This window comes from Strongylocentrotus purpuratus, unplaced genomic scaffold, assembly GCF_000002235.5.
Source record: "Strongylocentrotus purpuratus isolate Spur 01 unplaced genomic scaffold, Spur_5.0 spur5_scaffold_13, whole genome shotgun sequence".
In the NCBI taxonomy this organism is placed as follows: domain Eukaryota; kingdom Metazoa; phylum Echinodermata; class Echinoidea; order Camarodonta; family Strongylocentrotidae; genus Strongylocentrotus; species Strongylocentrotus purpuratus.
The window spans coordinates 9182437-9198395 of record NW_022145598.1 but is presented as its reverse complement, the minus strand read 5'-3'; the positions used below and the strand labels follow the sequence as shown (position 1 = coordinate 9198395).

General features: G+C 40.2%; 2 protein-coding genes across 4 annotated transcripts in view; one reads left to right on the top strand and one right to left on the bottom strand.

The window, feature by feature from the left end:
- The window catches only part of LOC575583 (coiled-coil and C2 domain-containing protein 2A), a 38833-nt gene extending 35904 nt beyond the window's left edge, over positions 1-2929 (bottom strand). For both annotated transcript variants that reach the window (XM_030982863.1, XM_030982862.1), the window contains exons 1-2: positions 2834-2929; positions 1387-1514 (exon numbers count right to left, since the gene is read on the bottom strand). In XM_030982863.1, coding sequence (XP_030838723.1) covers positions 1387-1394 — 8 coding nt within the window. In that variant the 5' untranslated portion in view covers positions 1395-1514; positions 2834-2929. The remainder of the gene's footprint in view (positions 1-1386; positions 1515-2833) is intronic.
- A 3960-nt stretch (positions 2930-6889) lies between these two features.
- LOC115922979 (ATPase family AAA domain-containing protein 2-like) overlaps positions 6890-15959 on the top strand; it is a 30400-nt gene continuing 21330 nt past the window's right edge. Inside the window, exons 1-8 of one of the 2 annotated variants that reach the window (XM_030982860.1) lie at positions 6890-7078; positions 10501-10625; positions 11748-12034; positions 12610-12776; positions 13573-13798; positions 14220-14300; positions 14838-14961; positions 15827-15934. In XM_030982860.1, coding sequence (XP_030838720.1) covers positions 6974-7078; positions 10501-10625; positions 11748-12034; positions 12610-12776; positions 13573-13798; positions 14220-14300; positions 14838-14961; positions 15827-15934 — 1223 coding nt within the window. In that variant the 5' untranslated portion in view covers positions 6890-6973. Of the gene's footprint in view, positions 7079-10500; positions 10626-11747; positions 12035-12609; positions 12777-13572; positions 13799-14216; positions 14301-14837; positions 14962-15826; positions 15935-15959 lie in introns of both variants that reach the window. The other variant, XM_030982859.1, reaches the window with a different exon arrangement.

Sequence of the window (15959 nt, the reverse complement as noted above, 5' to 3'; positions counted from 1 at the left end):
ATAATCGTCTTTGAATGTAATAAAATTGTATACAGGATGAAGCATACCGGTATGTGCTAATATTACTGCGCCAACTACCGAGTACATATCACCAATGATGATATACTTCCCAGATATCTGACAGCTTGTGAATTTCTATTCAAACCTGCTTATTTTTTTATGCCTCCGTTACGAAGTAGCCGGAGGCATTATGTTTTCGGGTTGTCCGTCCGTCCGTACGTACGTCTGTACGTACGTACGTCCCGTTCTTGTGATCGCGTTATCTGAAGAACCGATCAATGGATTCCTGCCAAACTTTGGTCATGTATGTATCTTGCAGAGCCGATGAACTGATTAGATTTTGGGGTCACGAGGTCAAAGGTCAAAGGTCACAGGGCTCATTAGGTATGCAAAAACAGCTCGTGATCGCGTTATCTGAAGAACCGATTGATGGATTCCTGCCAAACTTTGGTCATGCATGTATCTTGCAGAGCCAATGAACTGATTAGATTTTGGGGTCATGAGGTTAAAGGTCAAAGGTCACAGGGCTCATTATGTATGCATAAACAGCTTGTGATCGCGTTATCTCAAGAACCGATTGATGGATTGCTGCCAAACTTAGGTCATGTATGTTACTTGCAGAGCCGATGAACTGATTAGAATTAGTGGTCATGAGGTCAAAGGTCATAGGCCACAGCACACATTATGTATGCAATAACAGCTTGTGATCGCGTTATCTCAAGAACCGATTGATGGATTCCTGCCAAAATTAGGTCATGTATGTTACTTGCAGAGCCAATGAACTGAGTAGATTCTTGGTTCATAAGGTCAAAGGTCAAAGATCATGGGCTCATTATGTATGCAAAAATAGCTTGTGAACGCATTCTCATTAGAACTGACAGATGGATTACTATTTAACTCAGGACATCTTGCAGAGCCAAGAACTTAGTAGATTTTAGGGTCATGAGGTCAAAGATCAAAGGGTCATATATGTATATGAGAAATTGCTTGTAATCACGATATTCTGAGAACCTGTCAATGGATTACAATTGAACTTGAATCCGAAAAATTTCTTCTGTTTTGGTTTGTAAAATTGCTCTATGACGGAGGCATCATTTTCGACTGCGCGCAGTCGAATTCCATCCAGTTTTTAATGAACATTTACACTTTATCAGATAAGGAAAGAAAATATTTCCCTTTAATCATGGTACTTTACCTGCAAAAAACTAGTTTCTGAACATGATCATTTTGGTATCGTGGGGGGGAGGGGGGGTAAGGGGACACAAAGACAAAGAACCAATGACCGGCAGTATACAAGAAGCTCACACTGAACTCCCTTTTAGGTGTGAAATGGAACCCTGCTCAAAACATGTTTCTTTTATTTCTAAATCCATGTATGATACTTACTGCGACATGATGGCTAACTGTCTACTTGCTTTTTCAGGTAAACTTGTTCAAATCTGAATATTGAAGGATGAGCCCAAGCCTGGGCCAATGTTAAAAGCTGGAGAAATGCAACAAGCTACATTCTTGATCTGCATAAGAAGAAAAAATATAAAATAATCGCAATGACATCACGATTATTGAGATGTTTGACGTCTTGAAATGTAATCTCGAGTTTTTGTTATGATGAAAAAAAAATATCAGAGAACCAAACCAATCGACATGTAGCATGCTGTCAAAACTATAAATAATGAGATGCAAACAAATTTGGTAAAATATATTTAATCTACTTATGGTAAGAATAAAGGATTTTTGGTGCTTTTGATAATGCAAACTGTTAGAACAATGTGAACCAATTCATACAGCGAACTCCGTTTGTGTGCCTTCATATAGTAAACTAATGGCTTTTATCATAAAGTAAGCATCAAATTGACAATGCAAAAACAGTTGCTTACGTGTGTACCATGTGTCTTTGCATTTCAGCCAGAACTAACATCGCGAACTCTCGTAAGAGGTCATTTTTTTTGTAATTTAAATCACACATTCACTAATTATCATCAGCCTCAGGAACATGTGAAAGGCAAGCAGTAGGGGCGCTGGTCCGAGAATAAGGATCGTCCGCACGAACGAGGATTGTCTTTGTAAACTGATTCCCGACCCGCGCGTTAAAGATGTGAAGCGATAAATCCTCAGGAAGACGGACAACCCATAAAAAGTAGACGGTGAACTGGGTGTATTTTATTATGCGGAATCCATTTTTCGCATCGCAAGCGTGCGGATTGGGAACCCAAAACCTGCAGAGCGCCGCGGAAAGAAAAAAAGTTGGGACAATCCTTATTTATAATGACGCATTTTGTCCCCGTATACGACGAGGATATCCTTGTTAAATGTGGACGATCCTCTTTCTCGAACCAGCACCCCTACTGAAAAAAACTAGTGGTACAATGCAACATGAAATTTTGCATCAAATTCACAAAGTGACAATCACGACCATGATCACAATTCACACTTCCACACTGTAAAAAAATTGGTTTAATTAAATGATGATGAGAATAGCTATGGCAGTTCAAATTAAATCAAAATAAGAAGAGTTGAGATCAATTAAAGCTGCACAAAATAATTCTTCAACTCAATTCAAGCGTGATCGTGACAAGCGCTCGCTCGAGTCGAGCCTTGACTCGCTCTCGACGCGACGAATCACCGGCGAATACAATCGGACACTAGGCCTACACGGAAATATATTAATGGGACAATAATACAAATTTGTTTACATCGTAGCTAAGTGTAAAATCTCAACTCTAGATGATGATTTGAATTCCTTTAAAGAAATAAAACGTTACTTTATATTCCCTAATATTTCCTGGATAAGTAAAAGAAGCATATTGATTCAGTAGCATTACATACCACGTACCTTTAGGCTTTTTGAGTGGCAATTAATTCTTCTTTTCTCTGGAATACCGAGGAATGCCGCCGCTATTTACTGAGTGTGGTATCTTCAAAAAACAAATTGAAGCAAAAATAATCATATTTTCAACTTTCGTCTGAGCTACATTTACAAAACGCTGAGAAGACTCATCAAATCATAAAGACTCTCCACGCTCCAGGGGATGAGGGCAAAGTCTTACAGTGCCCCCACTTTTTCAAGGATCCCAAAATGTCCCCTTATTAGGAAGGAAATATGCCCCTTTTACTACAGAATGTGTCCCTTTTTCTTCTAAGCTTCCCCTTCCTTTATACTTCCCTTTTCACCTCGAGCCCCTATTCAAATCTGATAGGTGCACTTTTAATTTGACGAGTGCCCCTATTACTTTGTAATAAATGCTCTTTCCCCTTCTAATTAGTGCCTTTTTTCACCTCTGATGAGTGCCCCCTTTTTGGCCGGATAAATGCCCCTTTTCCCCTCCGTTATAGTACCCTTCTCGTTTTTAACAAATGCACCCTTTTTCCTTCTGATATATGCCCCCTTTTCATTTTGTAATAAGTGCACCTTTCCCTTTTTTCATAAATATAAATACCTCTTTTCACCTCTGACAAGTGCCAATATCCAAATCTGATAGATTCCCCTTTTACCGACTTTAGTGCCCCTTATCCTTTGTATTTTAATAAAAAGTCGCATTCGTGTATCAAAGTGATAGAATATTGAATGTCGATTATGATATGATTACAACACAAAATTTATGCCAAAAATTAAAAAATTTCTTTTCTGATTCGAATTCTTGTTATATTTATTTTTTGCTCGCTCGCTCACAAAATTTAGAAATTAACGTGCCCCTCACTTGGGCACATGGGTAATTGACGAGTGCTCGGGTGAGGCAACACATCTTCTGACAACGTTTTTGGATTAGTTTGACACGAACCTTTTAAATTTCTTATAAGGATGCATGCATTAACTGGGGGGGGGGGGGTGAAAACGTTGTTTTATAGCTCAACCAAGGCGACCAGACCTCCGACAGTTTATTGTTCCGCATCTAACTATTAATTTTTTTTCTTCCCCGTCCGTACCTGTCCGAGTTGCCATTTGTCCCATAATTCATAAGCCAAGACTTGTTTTTGACCGCTCACTTCGATCGTTTATTATACAAAAGTTTCAGAATCCAAATTGTATATGTCAATCAGTGCAACTCATTCAAGTTAAAAAGACTTTATAAGCTGAAGCGCTGAACTCTTGAATCCCAAAATGTCAATTAATGAGATATGGCGTCCTCTTCAGGGATGCATTAAAGGAACACCACTGGAAATAAGCTCTCGAGCTTTCGTGGGCCTCCCCCTGAAAAAGTATCAAAAAATTCGCCCCCAAAAATTAATTAGTGTTTCTTAACCTCCCCCCGCTTATTCACCGGCTTGCTGATTTGCCGCTAAATATTTCCTCACAAATTGGACACAACACACAAACAAAGATTTTAAAAAGTGCTCTTTAGGCCCACTTTAGGGCCCCTGGTGGGGTCGAGGGGGTGGAGCCCCGGGAACTTAGGGGTTTTAGGCATTATATTACGGTCCGACGATAAACATATTTTGATACCTTATTTGTGACACTGGCAGGACACCAATTGGCGTTAGGTCCAGGGGGCCGAGCTCAGGGGTTTTAAGCATTAAATTACCGTGAGATTAGCATCCAGGTGCCTGACTTTGGGCCCTAGGTGAAATCCAGGGGGCAGAGCCACCGGAAGTCAAGGGAATTAAGGCATTTAATTACGGTCAGATGAGCATATCCTGATACCTTATTAATTTTGTGGCACTGGTAGGTCACTAATTGGTGTGGGGTCCAGGGGCGGAGCCCCCAGGAGCTCAGGGGTTTTAGGCATTAAATTACCGTCAGATGAGCATCTAAGGGCCCGCCTTAGGACCCTCGGTGGAATCCAGGGGGCAGAGTCCTTGGGGTTTTAGGCATTTAATCATTGTCAGATGAGCATATTTTTATACCTCATTATAATGTGACACTGGCAGTTAACTATTTTTTTTCTTTTTTGCTCTTTTTCTTTCTATTTCTCTTTAATATACTTTTTCAAAAAAAGTGTGTGGGGGAGGGGGGGGGGGGGTTCGAGGATCCTGTCGAGGATCCCGATCCCCGTAGTTCCGCGGGCCCTGACATGTAGGCATCTCAAGAAGCATTTTCTTGCCTGGCTGTAAATTTGGGAATTTGTCATTTTCCAACAAACGCATAGAAAAGTATAATTTACTTAAAAGTGAGGAAAAATATCGGAAAATTATGTCATTTCAGCATTATTTGTAAACCACCGTTATGGAATTAGAAGTAAACCACGTTTGAATTTTATTTCCCCCAAAGCCCCCCCCCCCCTCCTCTATCAGTACGCCAGTACCCCCCCCCCCCCCCGATCTACAGGTTGTTGGCGGAAAAAAAATTCTTTCCCTTTCTCTCCTCTTTAACTTTCCCTTCCCTTCCTTCTCACTCTTTTAGGTTTGCTGGGGGGGGGGGGGCAAGGTCATTTTGGTCCCCACCCCCGCTCCACACATTGTTGACGGGCCTTAACCGCATCTGATCTCCCCTTCTTTTCTCCCTTTTCTTTTCTTCTTCCTTTTTTTTGTTCCCTTTCAGCTCTCCTCTTTTCCTTTTCCTTCGGCTTCTCTCGTTTTTGTAGCGGGGACCGGGGGGGGGGGGGCAAGGGCCCGTTTGCCTCCCCGTTTCACAACTTGTTGGCGGGAAAATTGCAACTGAGTTTCTGTTCTTCTTCCTCTTTTCCCTTCCCTTTATCTTCTCTTTTTTTTTTCTGATAGGGGGGGGGGGGAGGCAACAGCCTGGGAGGCAAGTCCCCCCCCCCCCGATCTCCTTCTTCCCTCTTTTCTTTTCTTCTTCCTCTTCTTTTTTCCCCCTTTTCCTTCTCTCTCTCTCTCTCTCTCTCTCTCTCTCCTTTTTTTTTGGCGGGGGGGGGGGGTGGCAAGGCCCGCTCGGCCCCCCTGGATCCGCGCCTGCAGTCATGGTTCAGTGGCAAAGCAATGGCCTCGTAACTGTACGTGAGGCCACAGGATCAAAACCGTGTCGATGTGCTATATAAGTGCCCTTTTGTGGGGCATTAATCCTCCGCATCATACTGTCATTCATGACTTAAGGGCGTAGGTCCCCTAGTTGATAAGCATATTAGCATACACATGCTTTAGCAGTCACGCAAAACAAACACTAGCAAATTATTATTCAATAAAATCTGAGAATGTATACTATTATCTAGATCTATTAGGAATAAATCATCGTCAAAAAATTTCCATAAATTGGGGTTTAAAAAAAAAATCCAACTTTATGAGCAACAGCGTATATTCAGTGGCAAAAAACACCACACGTTAAAAGGTCTATATATCCATGAGTGAAATACATAAAAACAGTTACAACAAGTAAATGATTTGGTTTGTTTTAATGTTCAGACCAATTATTTATGGCATGAATGCTCGATTTCTTAGTTTACGTTATGTGAGATTTTATAAGTTCAATGATAGCTGGATTTTGATTGGCTGCCCCTCTTTGGTTGTGTAATGTTATATGCAAAGTAGCACAGCTGATCGCGATCATAACAAACACATCATCTGGTTGCACAGCCACTTTTGAAACTTGTAAAACTCAGTGGAAATAGCTCAAAATTGCATACTTTGAAGTTTTACAGAATGAAAACAAGTTATTCTCATACATTGGATGGAAAATTTCTTTTAATTGACTTTAAAATAGCTAAATTTATTGAAAACATGGAATGGCGCGAACTCAAATTCGTCTTTCGCGCCATCACGGTTTTGCCTCACCCCATAAGTTCACAAATATCAAGCCGCTTACTCCTTTATACACAAACGGGTAAATATAGATTTAGACTAAAATTTCTCTTGATTATAATGATCCATGTTATATGTTTATAATTTTTCATATTCATAGTCAATATTATATGATTTTATAAGTAGATTTAATCATATGTAAATGAACTTTTTTTCTGTCTAAGCGCAAGTCTTTAGCAGCCGATTGAACTCTCGGTGAACTGGCGTGCGCGCGGTGAAAGGTTATCGTGTAAACTCGGAATTGTGCACTCAACGCGAGTAGAACGGCGCTAAAGTAACCAAAATGGTGAAAACCCGGCACGGGGGCGACGTGGATACTAGTCCAGGAGGAGAAATTCTTTCTCTCCGTTCCAGAAATGCCAAGAGATTTTCAAGAAGTGATGCAGAGGTGAGGAAAATTGTATTCCTTTGCGTGAAATCGTTTCTCTTGCGAGCCTAATGTATGTGAGCGTATTGTGTGTGTTCTATGGGGTTTCTGTGGCGGGGCGCCCAGGCACTGTTTCTATGCAGGCTGCCGTAAGCGGAGCACCGTTCGATAATATTTATGAGGAGAATGTCTGCCCGTGCACCGCAACACAAAAACTCGGAGGCAAGGTGTGTGCGCTTTACCAGTGTGTTTCTTTGGGGCAGACATCGGAAGTGCAGCTGTTTTGGCGCGGCAAGCGATTATTGAATAAAGTGTTTGTTGTATGTCTGCCATTCATGTTGCTGATATTGTGGAAGAGTAAGAGAAAAAGAGTGACCAATGGTATGGTAGTTAGGTACTTTCTCTTTGCTGAAATTCTATTCAGATAGTTGACTGAATATGATCTGATCATGGTGATTGTGAGTGACTGAATCAATGTGATGTCCTGATGATGTGATGATCGATGACAAGTGACAGATACAAATTAAAATCTCAAAGAGTCAGAGTCAATTAATTTAAAAACAATAAACAGAACAAGGTCAGGGGCCATATTCTATAGTAAAAATAATGTTTTCTTTTATTTTATGTTGGGAAGAACAATGTTAATTGTCACTAAATAAAACTGAATCAACACTGGACTGGTGCTAGGGTAGGGTGACTGGACGATCTTTCAATTTTCTCTTTTGGATCGTTTGTCATCATTATGGTTGGATATTTGGAATTTTTTTTTACCCGATCTAGGGTGTCTGATCGCGCACCCGATCTTGTGTGCTAAAATACTTCCCATAGAGATTGCACGCATCCCTATGCAGTCTACGTGCATTGCGCGACCATGGAAATTGGTCAATGATTTTATGAAAAAAATTGAAATTCAAACCTTTAGGGCTTGTGATCCTTTAGGTGAAACTCAATAAATGAGGTGTCATATGAAAGAGCAGGTTTTTCTCCATATTCCCCAAAGGGGCGCACCCCCGAAATTCTAAAAATATCTTGGTCAAAACAGCGATTTAAATGTTGTTTGCATCCTAGCTCCAAAATTTGCCACTTTCCTGAGCTGCACCCCCGGGCTTATGTCCGGCAAGACGTAAGGAAAATATGTATGCACTTATTTTTTCGCTAGCCCCAAGAGATCACTTGCCCCAACAGTTTTAAAATACCCTTCCTGGACATTTTTGTAATCAGCTAATTAGGGAGGCGTGAGCTCCGCTCAGTCCAAACCATGGTTACATCGCGTAACATCTGCGCGTATAGTGAATGAAAGTATGGATAGCCGTTCGCGCCATAAACCCCGGAAGTGAATACACGTTATAGTAAATGGCAATATCGCGGAGACAACGTGCACGTTGTCTCTGCGATATTGCCATTGACGATAACGTGTATTCACTTCCAGGTTTTATGGCGCGAACGACTTGCCATACTAGTCAATGGCACATATCGCGGAGACAGCGTGGCTCAAGCTGCAAGTTGCGCATGACATGCGTACGCTATGCATACGCTTGCATATCGCGCGATACAGCTGTTGGCTAAATTTAGCAAAACAACATAGCTCTGCGTGTACGTCGTCTTCATCGATTCTGATCAAAATCCTATAAATATTGCTGCGTTTTGGAGGGGCTGTATCTTTTGATAGAAACATCGGTGAGACTTGAAATTTGAAATGTATTATTCTGATTACATTTTTAATTCAAATATCAAACAAAAATGGTGAAAAACGATCCCAAATTGAAAATTGAAAAATCGTTCAGACACCCTACATTTACTCAGAACTACACATTTCAAATTTCAAGACACACCGATGTTTCTATTAAAAGATACACCCGCCCCCCCCCCCCCCCAAATCTAGTCAATTTTCATAGCATTTTGGTCAGAATGGACGAAAAAGCGGTACACGCAGAGTTATAATTTTTGCTCAAAAAAGGTGCACTGCACGGCACGATATGCAAAGCGTGGATTACGGGTATTTTCAAACTGCAACTGCTTGTGATCCCTTGGGACTAGAGAAAAGATAAGCGCATGGATCCTTAAAGCTGGCCCTACTTATCCCTCGGGGGCTCTCTTCATGAAATTTGTAAATCTCTGAGTTACCATGGAAACAATGTTTAAATTGTTGTTTTGATCAAGATATTTTTAGAATTTTGGGGGTGAGCCCCTCTGGGGAATATGGAGAAAAACCTGCTCTTTCATATGACACTTCACTTATTGAGTATCACCTTCAGGATAACGAGCAGTATTGGTTTGAATCTCATTTTGGTAATAAAAACATTGACCAATTTTGCAATAAACATGGCCTGAATAGGAGGGATGTGTGCAATCTCTATGGGAAGGATTTTAGCACACAAAACTGAGTGCGCGATCAGATACCCTACTGCCTGGTGCATGCCCTGATGTAGATCTAAGACAAACGCTATCAGTTTTGCGCAGACATTTATTTACTAATGATTTGTCCTAGTACTTTAATGTTTAATTTGTTATAACATTTTGCTAACAAAACAAATCATATTTTCTAAGAATGCAGAGGTTAGAACCAAGTACTGGAGAGTGACATAATTAATTGAGAATAAGCAACTCTTTGGGGGTTGTTTATGTTGTGAAGGGGGAGGGGTACGTGAGTGTGCTCAGACCTCTTCTTACGGTATTTAGTAATAGTTAGAGGAAGCAGTTGAAAATATATTAATTTGTGTCAGGAAGCAGCACAACAAATCAAGAGTAAGTGAAACTTTTGAGGAAACATGCCTCCATATTCCCTAAAAGGTCTGGTAATTCAAATAAAATAATCATATTTTTACCTTTCCCTTGCGGTTACTACAGTAAGCGCTGCACGCATTGGTCCACAATGATGGTCTGTGAGACAAGTAACCATTTTGTGACAATATGCCCATGCAATCTGACAAGTACTGATTGCCTTTCATGAACTCTTGTGATTATCCTGTATTGATATAATTGTTGTGTCAATACCCGACCTTTCGTAGTAAAGTTTTCAGAAAGTGTCTGGTAAACTAGACCCAACACTTTGGCTATAAGAGGGGTGTAATTTTTTAACATTACACCAGACCTTTTATTAATATGGGGGTACATTTTCACAAAAGTTTGGGTAACCAGACAACCTTACCTGATGTCAAGACCTGGGACCTGTTTCACAAAGCCTTTGTTCAATGACAAATGACCAAAATCAGTGACAGATGATGTGTATTATTTGTTTTATAAAATGATGTTTTATAACATGATTTTACTAATGACCAGTCATTAGAATTGGATAATGATCGGTCATTATCCAAATTACGCGTTAGGCAAAATAAATGCCTGGTCACGTGTACGCTTTCAACCAATCATTTGATTAGGATCCACATCATTATCTTATAATATAGATTCACACATGTGTTAACTCTCTCTCTCCTTCATGACAGGACAATATGTTATCTAGTGGGGATGACAACACTCCCAGGAGCAAGAGACAAAGGATCGTTTCGATGAGAGCATCAGGAGGGAACTCAGAAGAGAGTTCAGGATACAGAGGCATGACCAGAAGAAGGTAAGAAACATTGATCCAACAGACGCTGACAAGTAACTACGTATGTCTAAGGGTGCATTCAAGCAACAGGTTTTCACCCTAGAAATGCAGTTTTCAAAGGCAGTAGCTTTTAAGCGATTTTCTTTGGTCTTAAAACTAAACGTGTTCCAAAAAGCAAACATGAAACGCTGAAAAAATATGCGTTTTGTAACGTGGTTCTGCAAAATCACGGTCGCTAAAAGTTCGCTTGAAAGAAACGGAGATCTCAATCATGATTCTATGACGTCATTATCGTGGCCTGCTTCCAGTTTTGCTGACAGTCGACCGTAAACAAACTCAGAAAGCGCTTGCCAAAGTTGACCTATACTTTCTTGGACAAATTCCCCCATGTCATGCGCAGTGGTTGGGCTTGAAATGAGCGAGAATCAGCATTGATGGAAAATCGCTCGAACGATCTCCCGCAGTAACCGTGTTTTGTAACAGCGTTTTGATTTGTGATTCATGTTTGTGATTCTAGCTTCAAAAAATCGCTTGAACACATCCTAAGCATATCCACACTCTGTAATTAGCTCAAGTAAAATTGAATCCCAGGTACCTATCCTTACTTTTCTTAAACAAGGAGGAACAAGTTCCACATTTTGATACTTTTCTTGCGTACACAACTCCAAAGACGTCATTTTCAGGACAATTACGAAAGAAAGATAGGATTTAATTGTCTAAACCAAACTATCCTGTACATTTATATATTGGCATACATGTGAGATACAGTTACAAGTCGGCCTACTTGTAAACCTGCTTCTTATAATAATAATAATATGTCTTGTTTACCCAGGGTAGCCTCATCAGTACAATGCTGTTCTCCATGAGGGCCCTGCAATCATATCATTACCCCGGCTTTAGCCGAGCTACCATGAAAAGATGCTCAAGCATTCTAGGAATTTCTTCCTCCCAGGTACCCATTTACCTCATCTGGGTGGAGTATAGCAAATGTAGATTAATGTCTTGCCAAAGGACATTGGTGCCACGGCAGGACTCGAAACAGGAACCATGATCTCACTATCATTATACATATCAGAGAATGATAAGGGACATTTCAAAGAATGAGAAAATGAAGAAGATTTTTCTTTGATTTCCATCTCCTAGCTATCACAGTTCAGTGGCTTCCCCTCCCACCCCTGAGCAGCGGACCAAGGGCAAAGACAAGAGCAGCCCCGACTCAACCGTGCCCAGCAACCAGGCCCCCTCCACGTCATCCAAGCTGACGCCCAAGAACCAGAAGGAGTTTGCGTTGAGTCGATCCAGGGAGTTCCGTAGTCTCACCAAGGATAGCCACGTGGAGGTGATCGAAGAGGGGGACGATGAGGATGGTATACGCCGTAGCCGACGACCAAGGAAACAGATTTACAGCACCATGAATCAGAACCTCCTGAGTAAGCAGATATTCAACTGATATCATTTTTGCCTCTACCACACAAAGTGTTCAGGGCTGTGTTTCACAAAGATCCTAAGTCAAACTTAACTCTAAGTTAGACTAAAATATAATGAAGAGCCATTTGTAGCCTTAAAATGAAATAAATTCAAATGCGAAAATTCAAGTATTTTAGACTTGTTATAAATTCCACATCAAGAACATGAAATCTCTGTGATAATAATAGAAAATATGAATGATTTGGATCAACATTTTATGCCTTTTGAAATAACTTTTACAAAATATTTTCATAGATGCCAACGGCTTTCCATAATTCTTAAGCCTAACTTTGAGATAAGTTCAAGTTAGGTTCAAAGTCAGATATTTTATTTTTCTGGTCAGATTGATGTGGAAATGGAAACTATTGGGAAGGTACTTTCCGGCCATAGCCTGAATTCAGGCAGAGACACATCCTCATTTCAAGCTTTTTCAGGCTTCATACTGTACAGCACATTTCAACAGACTCTAACGTGTCGGAATCTGTTTTCAAGCTCATTGGTAAAAAACCAACCAGTATTTTTTCCTTCTCTTGTATAGCTGAAATGATGTTGGCCGGAGGTGCAAACCCGAGCCCTGAAGAGGTGATCGTTCGCCGGAAGAAGCCCCTGAGACCACCTAGGAAAGAAGAAACTAATGATGAGGAGGAAGAAGAGGAGGAGGAAGATGAGGACGAGGATGACGAGGAAGAAGAAGATGTAGAAAATGTAAATGTCAATTATTTTTCAATGATAAGTTTAATCATAAAAAATTTATGTGCTGACATTTACTCCTGTATCAAGAACAGCCAAGTCTCAATGAAAATATGTAAAAGTGGAATTTGGAATTTTACTATTCTTGTCGTCTCTGTGTGAAAGATGTGTGATAAATATTATAATGTTTAAATGAAATTTAGTTATGCTCCCCAGGGAGTGGAGAACGTGCATTCATTGTGTGCGGGTAAGCCTGAATCTGATGGCCTGGGTAACGACATATACTGCACCTTGAAACAAAGTATTAGGTGCGTTATAAATGCAGAGCTGCCAACTAGTACGGATTTCCCGTAATTGGTACGGAAATTAACGACCATTACGGAATGTTGTCTCAAATTACGGATTTAATTTTTTTTTTTTTTTTTTTTTTTTTTTTTTTTTTTTTTTTTTTTTTTTTTTTTAATGAATTAAATATGATTTATCGTAGCGAGTGCTGTGAATAGGAGCCATTTTTCATGATAAACTGTGTTGTGATGACCTGAAATTCAATACTTAACATCTTTGTGTGAGTAAAATCACCAAAAATTTCAGATAATCATGCGTCCGCGCAGTGTTGGCGTGTCGTTTTTTTTAGATTCATAGCGCCGCATAAGAAATTACTGATTTATACCCCAAATTACTGATTTTGAGCCTTGTGATTACTGATTTTCTGTTCTGGAGGTTGGCAGCTCTGTAAATGTGATCTATAATTATTATTATTATCATTATGATTATTATTATTATTATGGTGACTCTTTTTCTTGTTTGACAGAGTGAGCCCGGCACTGACATGTACTCGCGTATCAAGAACAGGCAGATAGCGAAGAAGTTGGAGAGACAACAAGAGAGGGAGGAAAGACAACGTAGGCAGCAGGAGAAGGAGGAAGAGAAACTAAAGAGGAGACAAGAGAAAGGGAGTGGTGATGAGGAGGACGAGTCGGAGGACGATTCGGAGGACGATTCGGAAGAGGAGGATGATGATGAAGAAGAAGAAGAAGGTGAGTGCAGTTCTTAGATTGAGAGGGATAGATGGGGGGAGGGGAGGGGGGGGGGGGAGATGGAGAGAGATATCAAGATAGATTGGAGGGGGGGAGAAAGATATCAAGATAGATGGCGGGAGGGAAGAGGAGAGGAAGAGAGATATCAAGATAGATGGGGGAGAGGGTGAGAAATGGAGAGAGAGGTACAGAGCAAGAGTGAGAGACACAATGAGATAGGCAGACAGAGGAGACTGAGGGAGAGATAGTAAAACAGAGAGAGAGAGAGAGAGACCAACTTTTTGCATTGTAAACTTAATTGAAATGGATATCTTCAAGCGCGTAAATCATGCCACAACAGGTCTGCATAGTCGTCACAAACATGATTTTGTACTGTTATAACCAAACCCTTAACTTTATATGTTTTTATCATAAACAGAAGAAGAGGGAGAGGAGCCACAGCCCCAGTATTCTCTTCGTCAGCATCGTCAAATCACTGATCGCTATTCAGCTCCAATGTCAGGTTAGTAGAGCAGGGGAATACTTTTAAATATTTTGCATTATGCTGTAAAAATCAGGGCCTGTATTCAATTCCATACTAGAGTAATAAATGAGTATTTTAAGCTTAGATAAAGTTGTCAGCCAACAATAACACAGTAATTTCTAAACACATTGTCTAATGATTCTTATCCTGCTTTATTGCACAGTTTATCATCCTAATCAGCGTCTTATCCATCAGAGTCAGAGTCACTGTTACTATCACTAATATCTAATTTTACTAACTAAGCCAAATGCTAAGCAACATTTTTACTTAAAGAGAAAGTTGAGTTCTGAGAAGAGGTGAAAGATAATTTGTGAGCGTTATCATTGTATTATACAAGTGTGGAAGAACATCAGATAAAAATATTCCCTGAAAAGCATGGCTCTTCAAATGCCTTAATATTCTAAATATGGCATGTAATATAAAAATTGGGACAGATTTTAAAAGTAAAAACTGCATGAGTGTTTATTTCTGTGATTCAGAAAAAACTTTCAAATATTTATTTTTTTTAAAACACAGAACCCATGAGGAAACGCCAGCAGAAATATGAGGATTTCATCAACCCGCATTCTCCTCTAAGAAGACGTCATTTCAAGCATAAGAAGCACCTTACCCCAGTACATAGTCCCAGGATAAAACGAAGGTACGACCGATTGTTTTTTGTTCCCTGCTTGCAAGGACACCACGTTTGACTTGGTTTCAAAGCTGGGATCTCCAGGTTATGAACCATCATCTATGAGTGGGTCAACTGGGGGGTGTTTCACAAAGACTAAGATTGAATTTAAGTTGGACTTAACAATGTCAGGCCGTTTATGCCACTGTTTGCTCTCACCATTTACTGGCATTGGTCTCTCAAGAGACGCACAAATCATGGTCTCATATCTATAGAATTTATATTTTTTGATAATTCATTATTGAAAGAAAAAATATTATATGAAGATCTTAATGGTGAGAGCAAACAGTGGCATGAATGGCCTGCCATAGGTAAGTCCAACTTTAAATCGATCTTAGTTTTTGTGAGCACTCCCCTGGACCCTCAAGAGGATCACTGTTGATACTGATTAAGCTGATATGGGTAAAGAAGACACCAAAGATATAGAGCAAAATAATGCTTGGTGTGATTGATCCCTATTAATTTGTATTGTAGAGGTGTTGTGGTCTAGTGGATAAGTCACCCGACTGCAGATCACAAGGTATGGGTCCGAGTCACGCCGCAGCAATAATGTCCTTTGGCAAGAGGTTAATCTACATTTGCCACTCCACCCAAGTGATAAATTGGTACACAGTAGGATGCGAAAGTTAATGTGGTTGGATGAGCAAGTGTGCGCTTGTAAAATAGCGACTAGCCGGAATGTTCAGGGAGTGGAGAATGCATACATGTTGTGCCATAAGGCCCAAGTCCGATGACCTGGGTAATAATATATACTGCGCATAGAAACAAAGTATTATGTGCATTATAAATGTGATCTATTATTATTATTATTATTTCTATTGCATTGGTCTTTCAGGACACACCATGGTGCCCGTGATCTCTCATCAACCAGCTCAGAAGGCTCTGATGACGAGAGAAGGTTTGAACGCAGGAAGAACAAGAGCATGATGAGAGCCAGAAACAGGTAAAATGATCTTCAGATTAATTAA